Raw genomic sequence first — 16,949 nt, forward strand, 5'->3', positions numbered from 1 at the left:
GATGACCAGGATCAAGAAGACATGAATTTGCATGAGTGCCCTCAATGATACTGCTCGAATCCGAATCAAATGGCAAACACAGGCAAAACGTTTGGAACCTGAAGATACATATGGCACAAGTACCAATAGTCCAAAGAACCTATCAAATGAAAAAATAGAAGGTCGCCTTCGAAGATATGAATGCAAGAGTGTCCATGGTAAGTGTTCCATCTCACCGAAATGCATGGGTAACTAGCTGCTGCATTCACCTAGTACATAGAAATAAATACTGAATACATAGCTCACTCCAATGCAAAACCAAGGAAGCATTAGCACCAACAATAGAAAGCCCCCCATAGCGTTGACAAGGGAGAGGTATGGCATGTACACTGAATCTGAAAGCCATAATGTAGTGCATGAAGAAGAACCAAGAACATCTGACCGTGCGGACATGAAAGTACAAGCAAATACAAAGGGAATGCAAACCAAGGCACACATGCATGAGAAAGGTATGAAGGCAAACATCAAACCCCCATGGCACTTTATATCATAGTGCAAGTACAATAAGGCACAAAACTGATGTGCAAGATCCCATAATACATGTGCAATACAGAGACACTTTATCTCAGTGCGTTTACAAAACATAAGTGCTTACAATGAAAGCTCAGAATGTCAAAAAAGAAAGAAAGACTGGAAATACATGAAGAACAACACAAAACGAGTCATCCCACACAAATGAAAAGTTTCCATGATCTCATATGTCCAAGTAATTCACCAGAGTGTGAAAACACAAAAAATTGAATAAAATGTACCTGAAGTAAAATCTGGAAAAAGTGCATGGATGGTTGTGAAGAGCTCTGATACCATGTTAAAGTTGTGAAATACAACCTCACAAAACCCAGTGAACACCTGTATGCAAATAACTTGTCACAACAATGGAAGATTCACAAAACACAAAGATTGCTTTGAAAACCTAGAGCAAAAGAATACAATAATGATAATCAGATAATGAATTACAAAAGGGATAAATCCTTATATAAGGAGATCAAACCTAAAAGGAAAAACCCTAAAAGCAATTAATAATTAATATTCCTAAGTTTAGCTTCCTAAATTTAGCTTAAGTGAAATAGAGAAAAGGTGACTTAATTATTGAATCAATATGATTTAATTAATTAAGTAAACTAATACCTTTTACTCTAACAATAACACCTAGTCAAAGGGAGTTGACTTGAACCCAATTTTTTAAAATTTGAATTATAATATTTAGGTTCATTTTCACATTTGTGGAATTGAATTGGGTTAGTTTCATGCTAGCATATTTGACACAAGGTACCGATTGAAAAAATTAGGAATAGGGACTAGTCCTTGATATTATATTTGAGATTATCTCTAACTTTTATGTTGCAACATGTCATTTGTATGCTAATAATTGCATTAATAATAATCAAATCAAATGGACCCAAAACAAATATGAAAGTGCATGATATGTAATTTTCACTATTAGACATAAAATACCTACAAGTGTAACAAGAATACCCCATCTTGATTTGTAAGTGCAAACCTTACATATATGGAATGCATATCCTTCACCATTATAAGCATGAAAATTTAGGGTCTATTTTCATAATTTAAATATGTGCAACAAAATGCTCCCCACGTTCCAAGAAATAACCATTATCATGGATTTTTTGATGACAAGACCATATATTAAAATAAGTCTGCTAGAGGATATAGATAAATCCTCAAAAAATATAGGGAGCATGGGACCATATTGTAAAGCCATACCAAATCAATCAAGGTCAAATTGACATGTGGCCCTAAAAAGGAAAAATCCACATAACAAAAGAGCTAATGGAACAAGAGAATCAACCATCAAATTATGATATCATTATAAAATAAAAAAACAACAATAAAATTTATAGGGAACACTAGTAATAGGAGGTGGTTTTTGCCCATTAAGGTTATCCCATTCACCACCTTGTAAGTTTCTAGTCACATTAACAAGTTCACATCCATCAATTCTAGTCATTTCATCCTCCTCAAGGGTCGCCTACATTTGGTTTCATATAGATCTTGGTGTAACTCTAGCAATTTGTATTTGAAATAATTTTGGTTGTTTATAGGGTCCATCTATGCTAGAAGGTGTGAATAAGCAATAAAGAGGTGAAAACTACCCTCTTTAACAACCAAACAACCAAGGAGGAGTTTACCTAGAATATTATCTCATATGCAGTTGAGGAGGTAGAGTTTTGGATCTATGATAATTTTCTTAATGATGATGTGAAGATTGCGTAGCTATACTACTTGTCTTGGAAAGAAAATACACTATAGGTTGGTGAAGGTGGCACCCTAGCCACCATGCATAGTGTATTTCTTTAATGGTCCAACAAAGTTTGGAGGTGATCAAGCTCCAATACAACCTTGCTAGCTTGAACTTAGTCCAACTAGAGTACATTAAAGATAATTGATGATTTGGAGTTAATAGCAAAATTGATATCTTAAGAGAATTAGGAAAAAAAACTAAAATTCTATCTTTCTAAATGTAAAAAATATTTTCCAACCTTAAGAAATGCTACAACTAGTAAAACTCAACCAAAAAAAATTAACCTCATATCCCAAAATGATATTGTGCTAAGTAAACACTTTAGACCTTAAAGATAAAAAAAAAAATGCATCCAACACCAAGCATAAAAGGACATCCTGGATTGAAAATGCTAGGATGCATCAAACAAGTGGTATTGGTAGAGTTTGTATAGTAGCCACTAGGCAAGTTGAGCAATTTTAAGCTTCATAGTGGTTTGAAATCTTTTGACCTAGATGAAATTGGGTGACTGAAGAGACCATTTATTGTTCAATTTTTGAATCACGATCAGGTAAGGTGAGAGAAACATATAGCCTTTTTTCAGAATTTTAGTTATAGATAGGTGAGCTAACATACGATGCCTATCATTCCACAAGTGCCAAGAAAGTTTTTGCACATACTAAGAAGGAACAACACCAATTATAGTTTGGTAGGCTGGAAAGTTGAGTTAGCATAAAGTTAAACTCCTATTTGGCTTGAGGCCAAAGAAACCTTGTGAAGTTGGGAAAATGATTGCTTGCACATATTTATGTAAAGACATTTGTAAACTTGGTGAACATTTTTGCTCTTCAAGAAGCTTTACGATTTGTTGCGAGGCAGTTCTACACAGGTAAATTCTTTCGACCCGTTGCTGCGAAATAATATTGGCAAAGAGAGCCAAAATCAGCATCAAAGGAATTCGACCCTAGCTCGTCCGATCGTGGATCGCAACTTAAGACGTGGGTATGCTCCCCATGATCTTGAGTTTGAGTCCCCGACTGTATTAACTCCGTGTGTATTGCTACTTTGTGAACGACATTGGGGAATTAGTCTCGCTTCGGGAGGACACCTCCATATTCTACGACAGTGATCAAACACGTAAATGGAAAGACGCAAGAGGGCAAACCTGTTTTATAAAAGCGGAGAAGACAGAAGGGCTCAAATTGAATTCTGTTAATGGTTAGGCACAGCTCGAAGCGTCAGTGAAAGCATTTGAATTGGTTCTTTATTAATCGAAATGTTTTGAGTGTTCAGATTGTTTTGTGTTTAGCAAGCAGGAAACATGGCAGAAAAAAATCCAGAGGGTTATGTGGACTCGGAGGAAATTCTTTGTGAGAAAAGCAGTGTGGAAGACGAGGCAGAGTCCTGTTTAGAGAAACAACCAACAGAGCCCCGATTTCATTCAATTAATTCCTTGAGGAGGAGGAGGAAGATGAATGTTTCCAGATTATCACGTGAAAACAATGGTTTTCTATTGGGGAATGACAGCACCAACAGCCAGATTTCGTCGAATTGTGTTGGATTAGTTAAAGATGAAAATAGGGAGGTAATAGATGTTGAACCGGTTGCAGTAGGGGAAGACGAAGAGGAAAAAGAGCTGCCAACTTGGGACGGAGATAAAGATATATGTAGAGATGAAACTATAACTGTAGCTGATTCTATGCCAGAGCCATCCTCTGGAGGTAGAGGATCTAGTTCTTTTGTGTTTTGGTTGGCCGACATAGTGATTCAGGCTGTTGGATTTCAAGCGTGGTTTATGCTGCGTGTATTGTCTTTGCCCAGTTATTTGATGCACCAGGGTTACCATCTTCCTTCCACTCTTTTAAGTGTTAAAGAAAACATGTCGTCTCTCATTGATACTGTTCTTCAAGTGCCCTCCCATCTGCAGCCCTCTGTTGGGAGAAGAATCGAAAGAATTGGGTGGGGCTGCATTTTGTCGTGGTATGTGTTTTGGTTGCTTTTACTGCTTATGCTTGCAGCCTTTGTCCTGAGTTTCTTTGTCATGCATACCTTGGTTGAGAAACCGGTTCACATGAAAGAAGCGTTGTATTTCGATTATACTAAGCCTCACCCAGTTGCATTTGTATCTCTCCAATCTTGTTCCGCAACATCAAATTTGGAGGATAATCATAGCAGTATAAAGGATAGGTACCAGAAGAATGTTCTACCGCCTCGCTTGATACCAGCCAATCACAGGCTAGAGGTTGCTGTTGAATTGACACTTCCGGAGTCCGACCATAATATAAAGCTTGGGATCTTCCAGGTAAGTTTTTGACGGTACTAAAGCTTTATTCAATGGTGGCTTCTTCTGAATGGCCTTCTATAGTTGGATTGTGTCTTTTGTTATCAAAATAGTTATCTGTTAAACACCAAATTTTATGACTAATGTAACATGTTTTTACTATTTTTGGGCATGCTACAATACAGCCCATACTTTTTATTTCAAATATAGCTTTGTGGAAAAAACCCTGACCAGTGGGTTCACCTACTTACTGAACTAAGGCTGTCATTTTTTGCAATTGCAATGAATCCTTGATTAATTTTTAAAAACTCTGTTCACCTTGTTAAGGAACTAAGGCCTTGTTGGTAGAAACAATAAAGTTTGTGCTTCTAAATCATAAATTTAAATTTATCATATGTTGTTCATCACTGGTTTGGTGCTTCTTAATTATGAAGTGAAATGATTCTAACTATGTCCACGAGGTCCTATGGACCTGTTGTGACATATTCACACATCACCCCATTGCAAATGGGGACCCCTGCTTTTTGCTTTCTAGGTTAGTTCTCTTTGCTTGGTTGTCTAGTCTTGGCTATTAATCTTTGCATTGGAGAGTTTCTAGAGAGCTCTTTGGGATAAGATGGTCTGCCTAGGCTCAAGTGGGTCAGTAGGTGGTCTAGGTTAGGATCTCTGTTGAAAGCTTCCTCCTGGTTAGGCCCGAGACTTGTTTCTAGGGTTGAGTCTTGATTGAGTTTGACGAAGTCATTGTATCATGCTAGGAGTCTTGCCTTTTGAGACCTACGCCATTGAGTCAAGTTGAGGATGTGAGTCGTTTGAGTCAGATTGTTTTCAGGACTTTCCCTTTGGCCTTTCAATCAAGCTAAACTCCTGCTTCAAAGCATCAACTAAGGAGGAATGAACCTAAACCTGACCTTGGACTTTAAGTTGAGCAAACTTTTGATCATGAACAATGAGAAATTTGGGTGAGAACCTCAAATTCGCTCCTGACCCTTTCAGAGGTTCAGGAGCGAATTCTCCAAAAGAAGGCTTTCCCCCCCCAAACTGGATGAAATACTCTATCTCAGGGCCTTGTTTGATGCAATATCCACTTACCTATCCCTTAGAGAAGCATATCAATGAGACTTGAACACAAAGGCTAGAAGACAATGGAGAATTTGAGCTAGATTGTGAATTTCGCTCCTGACCCTTCCAGAGGTACATGAGCGAAATCTTCCTTAACTCTCTTTGCCTTCCTATTTTGGACAAAAACTTCACTTTAAGGCATGGATTGGGAGGAAATTAGCTTGAATTCACCCTTGGAGACGCCTTGGACAAACTTGGACTTGGAAATTTGGAGAGAAAGTCTTGAATTTGAGCATTATTGCAAAATTCGCTCCTGACCCTTCCAAAGGGACAAGAGCGAATTCCTTACAAATCCTCTCTTGGTCCTATCTTGGACTATAACCCTTGCTTCCAGGCCTTGACTGAATGAAGAATGATCGATCCATGCCCTTGTGAATGAGTTGCAACAATATTGGATGAGAAATTTGAGTGAAAATTGCCAATTTCGCTCCTAACCCTTCCAAAGGATCAGGAGCGAATTTCATTATAGGTCCTGTCCTCTCAAAGGGTCTGGAGCGAATCAAGGTGAGACATGCATCTTACAAGAAAATTTTGAAGGTGTCTCTACTTAAACTCTCTTAAAAGGTTTGAACTTGCTAAAATTCATGAGCAACGATGTGAAAATTGAGTGAAAATACGAATTTCGCTCCTGACCCTTCCAAAGGGTCCAGAGCGAAATTCCTCTTGAAGTCATGTACCTTCCAAAGGTACCTAAGCGAAATTGTTAAGATGTACTTTGATCCAACATTTTGAACTAGGCGCCTCCTTAAGGTGATTTGTTAGCATGTCCCAAGGTGAGAACAATGTGAATGAGGGTGAAGTTTGAATGTTTGAATGTATCTAAGACTAATTCCTCAAATTCGCTCCTGACCCTTCCAAAGGGTCCAGAGCGAATTTCCTTAGATCTCCCTTCTTGCTTCTAATTTGCATCAAGCTTAGGTTCCAAAGCATTAATTGAGGTTGATTGAACTTAGAGGCACCCTTAGACATGCATTTGAGTAGGTCATGATCACTAAATGTTAAGAATTTGAGCAATTAAGCCAAATTCGCTCCTTACCCTTCCAAAGGGACAAGAGCGAATTTCCTTAGATCTCCCTTCTTGGTCCTAGTTTGCATCGTAAACCTTGTCCCTATGGCGTGATTGAGAGAGAATTGATGTGTAAAACAAAGTGAAGTGATGAAAATGTGAGGGATTTGAGCAAAATGCCAAATTTCGCTCTTGACCCTTCCAAAGGGTCCAGAGCGAAATCCTTCAAGGGACCTAATTCCTCACTAGAGACATTGAATGGTGGTCATGCATGACAAGAAAAGGATTCAAAAGTTCAAGTCTAAGACAAAGTTATGGGAAAAGAAGTGTGAATTGAGCCTAAAGGAGCAAATTCGCCCTTGACCCTTCCAAAGGGTCCAGAGCGAATTTCTTCAAGAAGCTTGGTACCTTGCTCAAACCTTTGAACCAAATCCATTCCTAAGCATTTATGAAGGCAAATGGCTTGATCTTGATAAGGTAAGGGTGAGAAATGGATTTTTATGAAGGAAGAATTGAGCAAAATAGCTATTTCACTCCTGACCCTTCCAAAGGGTCCAGAGCGAATTTCATCTAAGCTCTTGACCCTTCCAAAGGGTCTAGAGCGAAATCCTTCAAGGGACCTCCTATCTCACTCAAACAATTGAATGAATCCCATTTTGAGCAGATTTGAGGGCGAATTGACTTGATTGTGATAGATGAAGGGTGGAAAAGACAAGTCCAAGGCAAGTTAAGTATGAATAGAGCTTAAAGGAGCAAATTCGCTCTTGACCCTTCCAAAGGGTCCAGAGCGATTTTTCCTAAGATCCTCACCTTTGCTTCAAATATGGACTAATTTCATGCCTTGGAACCTCAACTAGGACATTATCATGCCTTGGAAACAATTGAAGTAAAGAAAAATGATGAGAAAGTGAAGAATTTGTACAAAAATGCAAAATTCGCTCATGACCCTTCTAGAGGGTCCAAAGCGAATTTCATTATAGGTCCTGTCCTTGGAGAGGGTCCAGAGCGAATTTCATTATAGGTCCTGTCCTTGGAGAGGGTCTAGAGCGAAGTTGATTATAGTGCCTTCTTGTTGATGGTTTGAAGTGAGGAATACTATGTTAGAATGAATATATCATGTGTACTTAACACCATTTTTGTTTGTTTTGCAGATTAACAAAATCAAGTTGGAGGAAGATCAGGCCAGGACAAGGACAACTTCTTCAAACCTCATCATCATCAAGGACACTTTAAGTGCAGAGAAGAAGACTAAAGTGTTAAAGACTTCAAGTGTTCAAGCAATAAGAGCAAGATATTCTCAAGGACCTCATTCTATCACAGAGAAATTACAAAATATCAGAGGAAGGATCTTACAAACATTTCAAGGCGATATGAGCTACCAGAGGAAGAGTGACTTGATCGTGAAGAGGCCTCATCAAACACAGGAGAGCCAAGGAAAGGTACATCATTCCTCAAGTATATCAAGGACGAAGGAGGATCAACCAAGGTCAGTGCAAGGGTACGTTGAAGAAGCAGATAGTTTCAAAAGAGTTAATCAAAGTTAGCTTCTCATCATTATCACATTGAATATCAAGAAATACAAAGTTCCTTGACCAGGCACAAACGCAAGACAAGGTGGCATCCCAGTCACTGTTCCTCCAGTCAGATAGGTCCACCTCAGCATGTCTAGATTCAGTGAATCACGCTTATGCACGAAGGCACAAACTCTGATGTACCTACCCCTGTTTCCTATTGGTTCTCATGCATTGAATGTAATTTTCTCATTGGCTAGAGGAGTTTGTTGTAACAAACCCTAATTAGGGTTTCCATCTTGTAATCCTAGCCATTGATTGTGAATCAATCAGAGCCATTGAAATGTAAAGAGCTCTCTATATAAAACTCTGGCTCTTCATTTGTAAAGGTTAATAGTTAGTTAATAGTGGTTAGAATAGCTAATAGTAAGAATAGCAATTAGAGTAGAGTAGGAAGAGAAGGCAAGAAATTGTTGCCTTGGTTGTAAAAGATTCCATTTTCATTGAAGATATGGTGAAATATGTCGTTTCTTTGCAATATGCATGGTTTCTTGTTGAATCTTCATTAGATGGCAGATAATTATATTGAATTGAAAAGTTTGTTGAATGCACTCGTGTGGAATCCGCCTAGTCCATACCACTAGCCTCTTACTGATTGTAAGTGTGCCCTGCGTGGTCAACTGGCATTAAAGAGCTTAATTTCAAATTGTTATACGTCCATTGTTCATGCATTAACTTGGATGGTGATCAGTGTTTGATGGAAATGATTTGAACATATCCAAAATGTCCCTTAGAAGATTGCACTGAGTTGGTGTCGGATTGTTCAACCTGATGGTGAGACCCAACCCAGTAGGACTCCACCTAGTTGTTCATCTATCTTCTTACATTATAGGTCTTAGATTAGACTCTCTAAACCCTGCATCTTTTGGTTATTTCTTTATTATCCCGGTTAGTAGTTAGGACTCAAGTTCCAGCAGATTAAACACTCAGACATTCGAATATAAGTCCCCTTGTGATTCCAGCAAAATCACATCACACCAACAGTTCTTATCCACACGTAGAGACCCTACATATAAGAACCTTGGAGTTATTTCAATTGATCCTTAGGCAAATCTTCAGCATACGAATGACTTTGTTCAAGAGAGGATAAGATACCTTGGTATTTTATTCTGTGTTCGCATGTGCATAAAAAAACACATCAACAAGACCATTGGAAATTGGAACCACTGGTTTTATAACTGTATTAACTACCCAGTGTTGTTGAGCTTTAAGACAATGCTGCTTTCATGTGAATTTTAGTTCTTCTCCTGTTTTTAAGGATCTCAAATTCTCTAAGTTGCTTTATTCTCATCTCTTCAATTACTTCTAGCATAATATCCACATTTATGGTCTGCATATTTGTGATCAGAATGTCATTGTAAGTTGGGGTTCTATAATTGCATGCTTCTCTTTTTCAACTGCTCCCGTGGCACAAAATACATATATCTTCTTTTCTCATTCGTCCGTAAGATTTGTGTATGCACTATAAGATCTATGGCACTTATCAAACTCAAAATTGCCATAAATATCTGATCAGAGGTTTGTCTATCAATGTACCTCCATTTTGCTATCCAAAATATATTTTTTGTTTGTTGTTTGGGGTTGGGACTGAATTGCTGTACTAAAAAGAAGAGTTTAATCCACTTGTGATTGCTTATGTTAAGCCTTGATAAGGAATATAGCTAATCTTTTTTTTCTGTCAGTCGTATTGTCCTTGGCTTACAATCTCACATGTTTCATATTTCCTGTAATTTGTTATTAGGTCAAGTTGGAGTTTCTCTCAGCTGAAGGAAAGATTTTAGGAACCTCAAGTCATCCATGTATGCTGCGATTCAAGAGTTCTCCCATTCGTTTTGCAGAGACTCTCTTGTGGAGTACACCCTTTCTTCTTGGTTTTGCTTCGGAATCACAGACACGACATCTAGAAATGACAGAATTTGCTGAAAAAATTATTCCTACTGCTTGTCTAAGAATGACTCTAGAACCTCGAGCTGAGTTCCCTCCAGGAGCAGGCATACCAGAAATCTATAGTGCAGACTTATATCTCAACTCTGAGCTACCTTGGCTGAAAAGAGTGATTTGGAATTGGAAATGGACGCTTGTTATCTGGCTTGGCATGGGATCCTTTGCCATGGAAGTATTGATTCTCTTACTCTGTTGTAGGTCAATATTCTTCCCTAGACTGCAAGCTAGAGAGTTATTGAGGGGTGGACAGAATCAAAATTAGAAAAAATGATTATGCACAAAGACATGAATAAGAACATTTTTGATGCAGAGAAGTATTGAAAGCTGATAGAATCACCTCAGTGGAAATATCAAATATTTTGGGTTTGTTTTGAGATTGTCATACGGGTGAGTTGCTGTAATATGTTTTTATAACTCATGTGACTAGAAGGGAATGGGATATGTACTACACAAATCATCAGCAGACATGGACGGCACATGTTTCTTAAAGAACTAGTCCAGAGAATAAGAAGCAGGGACCTTTCAATGTTTTCATTTAGCCCTCTGTGCCTTTTTCTGGACATTTGCTGCGGTAAAATAAATTTTGAATCAAAATCTTTGCTGTCTGATTGTTCCTGAGATACAAGTTACAGTTTGCTGTGTATATTTGTTGTTCGTTTGCTATTTATTTATTTACAGAATTTTACAAGATGTTTGTATTAAGAGTTTTTGTGGGTGTTTGATGCTTGTTACATTTGAGTACGGAGGAAATTAAAGTTTATTTGGAATTTTCCTTGATCACATCTGCTTACAGGGGTGAATGGCATAGTTGCATTAACTTAAATGAGGACTATTTGTTTAAGTATTAAACTTACATGTGTGGACCAATGTAAAATGACATGTTCAAACAAATGTCCGAGTTCGATACATGAAGCACACCTATCATAGGTCATCTGGTAGACATTTGTGATCTAATGAATTGATATCAGCTATCTTTTAGAAATATATTATAAGCATGACTTCAATTCACTACTCATTCCAGGATCTGCAGACGGAAAAACACTTCTTCTGGTGGCTAATTTTACTATGGGATAAGGAAGACATATTATTTACCCTCTAAGAGGTTTGTTTGGCAAGGAGTCTCTATTTCTTTTTAAGATACCCTGACTAGATATATTTATCTTCATACATCAAGAAGGCAACTCATATGTTGCTTCAGAATTCTCTAGTGGCAAGTTATGAGCACTGGTAGAGCAAAATGTGAAGGGACAACACTTACTGTCTTCCTTGATGATCAAATATCGTTTTGACATTTTCACTTTTATTCTTACTTCTCATCGAATTGTATTGCATTGAAAAAATTAATACCAGATTTTGTTAGGGTTCCCTATGACCCATGAGCCTAATTTATGCATGGGGTCACTAAAGCCCCATCAGCCTTGTTCATTTGCTGGAGGATATTTTTTGCCAGTCAGTAGATATTTTCTTTTTCTTTTTCTGAGATCATTCAATGTGAGGGAGTGACTCACCTTTCGTCTAACAGTCTTTTGATTCCATTATGAGCACTGGCAAAGCAAACTGCAAACTGTCTTCCTTGATGATCAAGTATTTTTTTGACATTTGTACTTTATTCTTACTTCTTGACCATTGGATTGTATTGCATTGAAGATTCAAACGTCAGATTTTATTAGGGTTCCCTATGCACAATGAGCCTAATTTATGCACAAGGTCACTAAAATCTCATCAGCCTTGTTCATTTAATGCAGGATGTTCTTTGGCAGTCAATAGCTATTTACTTTGCCTTTTCTCAGATCTGTGGATGACAGGGAGTTACTCACCTTTCTTGTACAGTCTACTTTATTAGCATATCTGAATGTAACCTTTAGATTCTTTATCTAAAACGAACTGGCAGCTACTAACTTTTCTCAGAATTTAAAGATGTGTTGTAGCTTTATCTGTTATTACATTCTTGTTGAGTCCTTTTTTTAATTGCAGTGATACTCCCTTGTTAGGGTGTTCTTTCTGACAGTGACCCCTTTTCAATGTAGTTCAGTCCCAGTGACCCACCTTGTAATAGGCTGCTTTATTAGCATATCTGAATGTAACCTTTAGATTCTCTATCTAAAGCGTAGTGGCAGCTACCAATTTTTCCCAGCTTCTAAAGATGCGCTATAGATTTATCTGTTATTACATTCTTGATGAGTCCTTTTTTAGTTTGCACTGATACTCCCTTGTTAGGTTGTTCTTTCTGATAGTAACCCCTTTTTAATGTAGTTCAGTCCCATTGGCCTATTTTGGTCATTATCATACATCTATGATAATTTTTATTTTATTTTGGGTCCAATGCTGCCTAAGCTGTTCATTTTCTATTTATTTGATTTTATGATTGTTTTTAGGTGCACTCCATTATAGTAGTGTGTATGAGATGATAAAAGTTGGAGCTGTATTACATGGAATGTGCATCTACATCTCCAAACCCAGTGTCCCCATACACCCGCATTTCCAGGAGACAGGGGCAGTAGGTGAGGTCCCTTGTCCCCATGATATTCTGTGGCATGTCTTTGAAATGGCCGTTTTGGAAGTCCTCTAAACATAACCAAATAGTGAAAATTAAAAAAGAAAAAATTAAAAAGAAAGTGTAGGGTCCCTACCAGGCCCCTCTCAGCCCTTATCAAACCTTAAATCCTCCCATTAACTAACCCAACCACCTGTTTGCAACACACAATTACCACCAATTTGCATTTTGCATGTGCAGCTGCGGGGAAGGAAAAATCAATCATTTCCAGCATTTGTCATTGTGTGTGTGAACCACTCATTTCCAAGTGAGCTGCAATGGCCATGGCTAAAATAGGAATTGTTTTTTTCATTTGTTTTTAATCAATTTGTTTTTCAAAGATTCTAGGTATTTTTTTTGCTATTCTTTGTCTTTTCAGTTTGTTGTTCCTAACCCAACCACCTGTTTGCAATACACAATTACCATAATCAATTTGCATTTTGCATTTGCAGCTGTGAAGAAGTAAAAGTCGATCATTGCCAGCATTTGTTGTTGTGTGTGAACCACTCATTTCCAAGTAAGCTGCTATGGTGGCCATGGCTGAAATAGGATTTTTTTTTAAAATCTGTTTTTAAGCAATTTGTTTTCCAGCCATGGCCACCATAGCAGCTTACTTGGAAATGAGTGGTTCACACATAATCTGTTTTTAAGCAATTTGTTTTCCAAAGATTCTAGGTATTCTTTTTGCTATTCACTTTCTTTTCAGTTTGTTGTTCCTTTTTCGGTTTTCCTTTACAAATAAAAATGAGTATGAGGGGGAATAAGTCAATGTCAATGGAGTAAGTCTTGGGTTCTCTTTTGAAAATGCAAGTGCTTTAGGAAACCCTTTTGAATGTTGCTTAAACCATGGATTACAAACTTACTGAGTGTGAGTACTTGCGAGCAACTTGCTAATTCTTGCAAAGATTTTTCTGTGCCGAGTAATTCAACCTTGAAATTTTGGATTTGTAGGGCTGAGTTTCCATGAGTTTTGGTGTAGACTTACCATGAGTAAATCGTGAGTCTACCACACAGACTTGCCATACTGCAGGGAAACATGAAAATGTGGCAAAAGTGTTGGAAAAATACATTTTGTTTTAAGTAAATCCAACCCATTTAGGCATATTTGTGTGATTTTAAATTTTAGAGGTTTTTTTAGCCATTTATGAAAAATGGCATGTGCCATGAAGGTTTGTGTGGTCTCAAAGGCCTAAATTTGCTTTTGGTAGGGGGTGCTCATTCCTCAACCCTAGCCTATATTGACCTTTGTAATGTCCCCTTTCAGATTTACCTTAGATAGGGGCTGCTCATTCCTCAACCCTAGCTTATATTGACCTTTGTAATGTCCCCTTTCAGATTTACCTTAGATTATGTCCTAGAACCACAATTGCAACAAGTTAGGGTTAGGGTTGGCTTCTTTATCAAGTAAAATATCTTCTTTAACAATATGGGCTTGGATTTAGATCTTGCAACCATGACCAAGGATTCACATACACATATCTCCCATTATTAGGATTAGATAATAACATATAATAATATTTAAATCAAACACATACAATATCTATATTACTTCTTACTATTCAAACATGTTAGGGTATTGGGGAAGAAGCATGATAGGTCTGCTTGAAACCATCTATTGATGTGTTTTTCATGCACACGCGAACACAGAATAAAATACCTAAAGGTACCTTTTCCTCTCTTGAATAAAGCTCTCGATTGCTGAAGATCTCGCCGAAGGATCAATCGGAGTAACTCCGAGGTTTTGATATGTAGGTTCTCTACGTGTGGATAAGCTCTTGCGGTATGATGTGATTTTGCTGGAATCACAAGGGGATTTACATTCGATAACCTGAGCGTCTGATTTGCTATGGATATCATTGGAACGTGGGTCTTTACTGATCCTTGATTTTTTAAAAAGGGAAAAGGATAAGGGTTGGAGAAGGATCTAATTCTAACACTAAGAATGTAGGAGCAATGGATGACCTTTGATGAAACTTTAACTAAGTCTTGCTTTGACATGCTAGGATCATCTCCACAAGGTTAGTGCGATCTTCTAAGGAAAGCTTTATGATGTTTAGATCACCGCTACAAGCATAGACACCGTCAGGTTGATGCATATCAATGAAGAAGCGATAATTGAAGTTAAGCTTCAGCTGAATGATTCCAGTTGACTACGCAAGGCAAGTTTGCAATCAACAAACCGCTAGTAGTATGGATATACAAATTTCACCATTGATCATGCAAATTTCTTCCATTCATCTAATAACATGAAATTAAATTTGAGAAGTATAGAGACCATGCAAATTGTAGAATCGACACATAGAATTCACCATTTCTTCAATGAAGTTTACATGTCTTTTGCAACAATGTCTTGACAACAATCTTTGCCTTCTCTTTCTACTCTACCCTAAAAGCTAATTGCTCTTGAACTACCACTACTGATTATTGACTATCTCTAACTATTCCCCGACTATTAACCCTTACAAATGAGGAGCCAAGGCTTTATATAGAGAGCCCTTTACAGATTGATGGCTCTGATTGACTTAGAATCAATGGCTAGGATTACAAGACAGAAACACTAATTAGGGTTTGTTATAACAAACTTCCCTAGCCAATGAGAAAATTACATTCAATATTTGAGAACCAATAGGAAACAAGGGTAGGTGCCTCGAAGTTTGTGCCGTCCTCGATGAGTTAGGTACATTGAATCTGGACATGCTGAGGTGGACCAATCCGACTGGAGGAGCAGTGACTGGGATGCCACCTTGTCTGACGTCTGTGCCTTGGTTGATCTTCCTTCGTCCTTGATGTACTTTGATGAAAAGCGTACCCCCTTGACTCCCATATGCTTGATGAGGCCTCCTTACTGTCAAGTCTTTCCTTCTTCTCTAATAATTCATATTGCTTTGAAGTGCTTGCAAAGCCTTTCTTTGTCATCTTGTGGTTCCTTTGTGTGGCGAAGTGAAGGTTTTGGAGATAGCTGGCAACTCCTTGAACCAAGGCTTCAAAACACCTTGAGTCCACCTTTATGCATTTGGAACGTCCTTGATGATGATGGGCTTAGAATAGGTCGTTCTTGTCCTAGCTTGATTTTCTTCCACCTGCAAAACAAACCAAAAGGTGATTAAGTACACATAATGAATTCATTCTAACATAGCATTTCCTACCTTAAATCATCAACAAGAAGGTATTAGAATGAAATTCGCTCAAGATCCTCTCCAGGGACAGGCCCTATAATAAAATTCGCTCAGGACCCTTTGGAAGGGTCAGGAGCGAAATTCTTGACTTGCTTGTTTTCCTTCACCAAGGTCTATCCTTTTCACTCTCTATACTTGGACTCTCATCTTTGAATCCCTCTCCCATGCATGCAACACTTGCTTGAACCTCAAAATGGCCAGAAAGGAGAATTTCACTAAAAATCATGGCCAGGGATAGGACCTATTTAGGATTTCGCTCTAGACCCTTTGGAAGGGTCAGGAGCAAAATCCTAGTTTAAGCTCAAAATATCGATCATTGGTGGCCACAATCAATTCAAAGGCATGCCTAGGGGTCCTTCCAAGCTCAATCCACCTTGATCCACACTTAGCGTGACACAAAAATGGAAGGAAAAGAGGGGTTCTGGGAATTTCGCTCTGGACCCTTTGGAAGGGTTAGGAGCGAAACTCTAGTTTTGAGCACATTTCTTCATTCTTTCAACTCCAAACCACCTTAAAAGGCAAGGACACATCACTCCACACCTATCTATGCCATAAAAACCAAGGATTTGACCATCTCCAAGGGAAAATAGGTGTCCTTCAAGAATTTCGCTTTGGACCCTTTGGAAGGGTCAGGAGCGAAATTCTCCTTCTGGGTTGATTTCTACCACTTCATCGCCTCAAACCTCTTTTCAAAGGCAAATATGCATCAAAGCCTCCTCAACCATGCCTCAAAAATCCAAAACTTGGCCATATCAAAGAGCAAAATAGAGGAAAAGTTAATTTCGCTCTGGACCCTTTGGAAGGGTCAGGAGCGAAATTCTCATTTTAGGCTCATTTTCACCTTTTTCCTCCCTTCTTTGGCTTGGATATAACTTATTAGGCCTCTCTTGATCATCCTCCAGTCCAAGTTAGCATTCACTTCAAGGTTTTGTGAAGAAAAAAGGGTCTCATATGAATTTCCCTCTAGACCCTTTGGAAGGGTCAGGAGCGAAATTCCTCCTTATTCTCAAATCCTGACTTCATTTTCATATTTCTTCA

The 16,949-nt window shown here is 38.2% G+C and overlaps 1 protein-coding gene across 3 annotated transcripts in view; it reads left to right on the forward strand.

Moving 5' to 3' along the window:
• The first annotated feature begins 2,955 nt into the window (after window positions 1-2,955).
• The window catches only part of LOC131074565 (seipin-1), an 80,015-nt gene continuing 66,021 nt past the window's right edge, over window positions 2,956-16,949 (forward strand). Inside the window, exons 1-2 of one of the 3 annotated variants that reach the window (XM_058011202.2) lie at window positions 2,978-4,583; window positions 10,000-10,904. In XM_058011202.2, the coding sequence (XP_057867185.2) occupies window positions 3,603-4,583; window positions 10,000-10,464 (1,446 nt within the window). In that variant the 5' untranslated portion in view covers window positions 2,978-3,602 and the 3' untranslated portion in view covers window positions 10,465-10,904. Of the gene's footprint in view, window positions 4,584-9,999; window positions 10,905-16,949 lie in introns of those variants that run through there. The other 2 variants (XM_059218184.1, XM_058011203.2) reach the window with 2 other exon arrangements.

This window comes from Cryptomeria japonica, chromosome 3, assembly GCF_030272615.1.
Source record: "Cryptomeria japonica chromosome 3, Sugi_1.0, whole genome shotgun sequence".
Classification (NCBI taxonomy): Eukaryota; Viridiplantae; Streptophyta; class Pinopsida; order Cupressales; family Cupressaceae; genus Cryptomeria; species Cryptomeria japonica.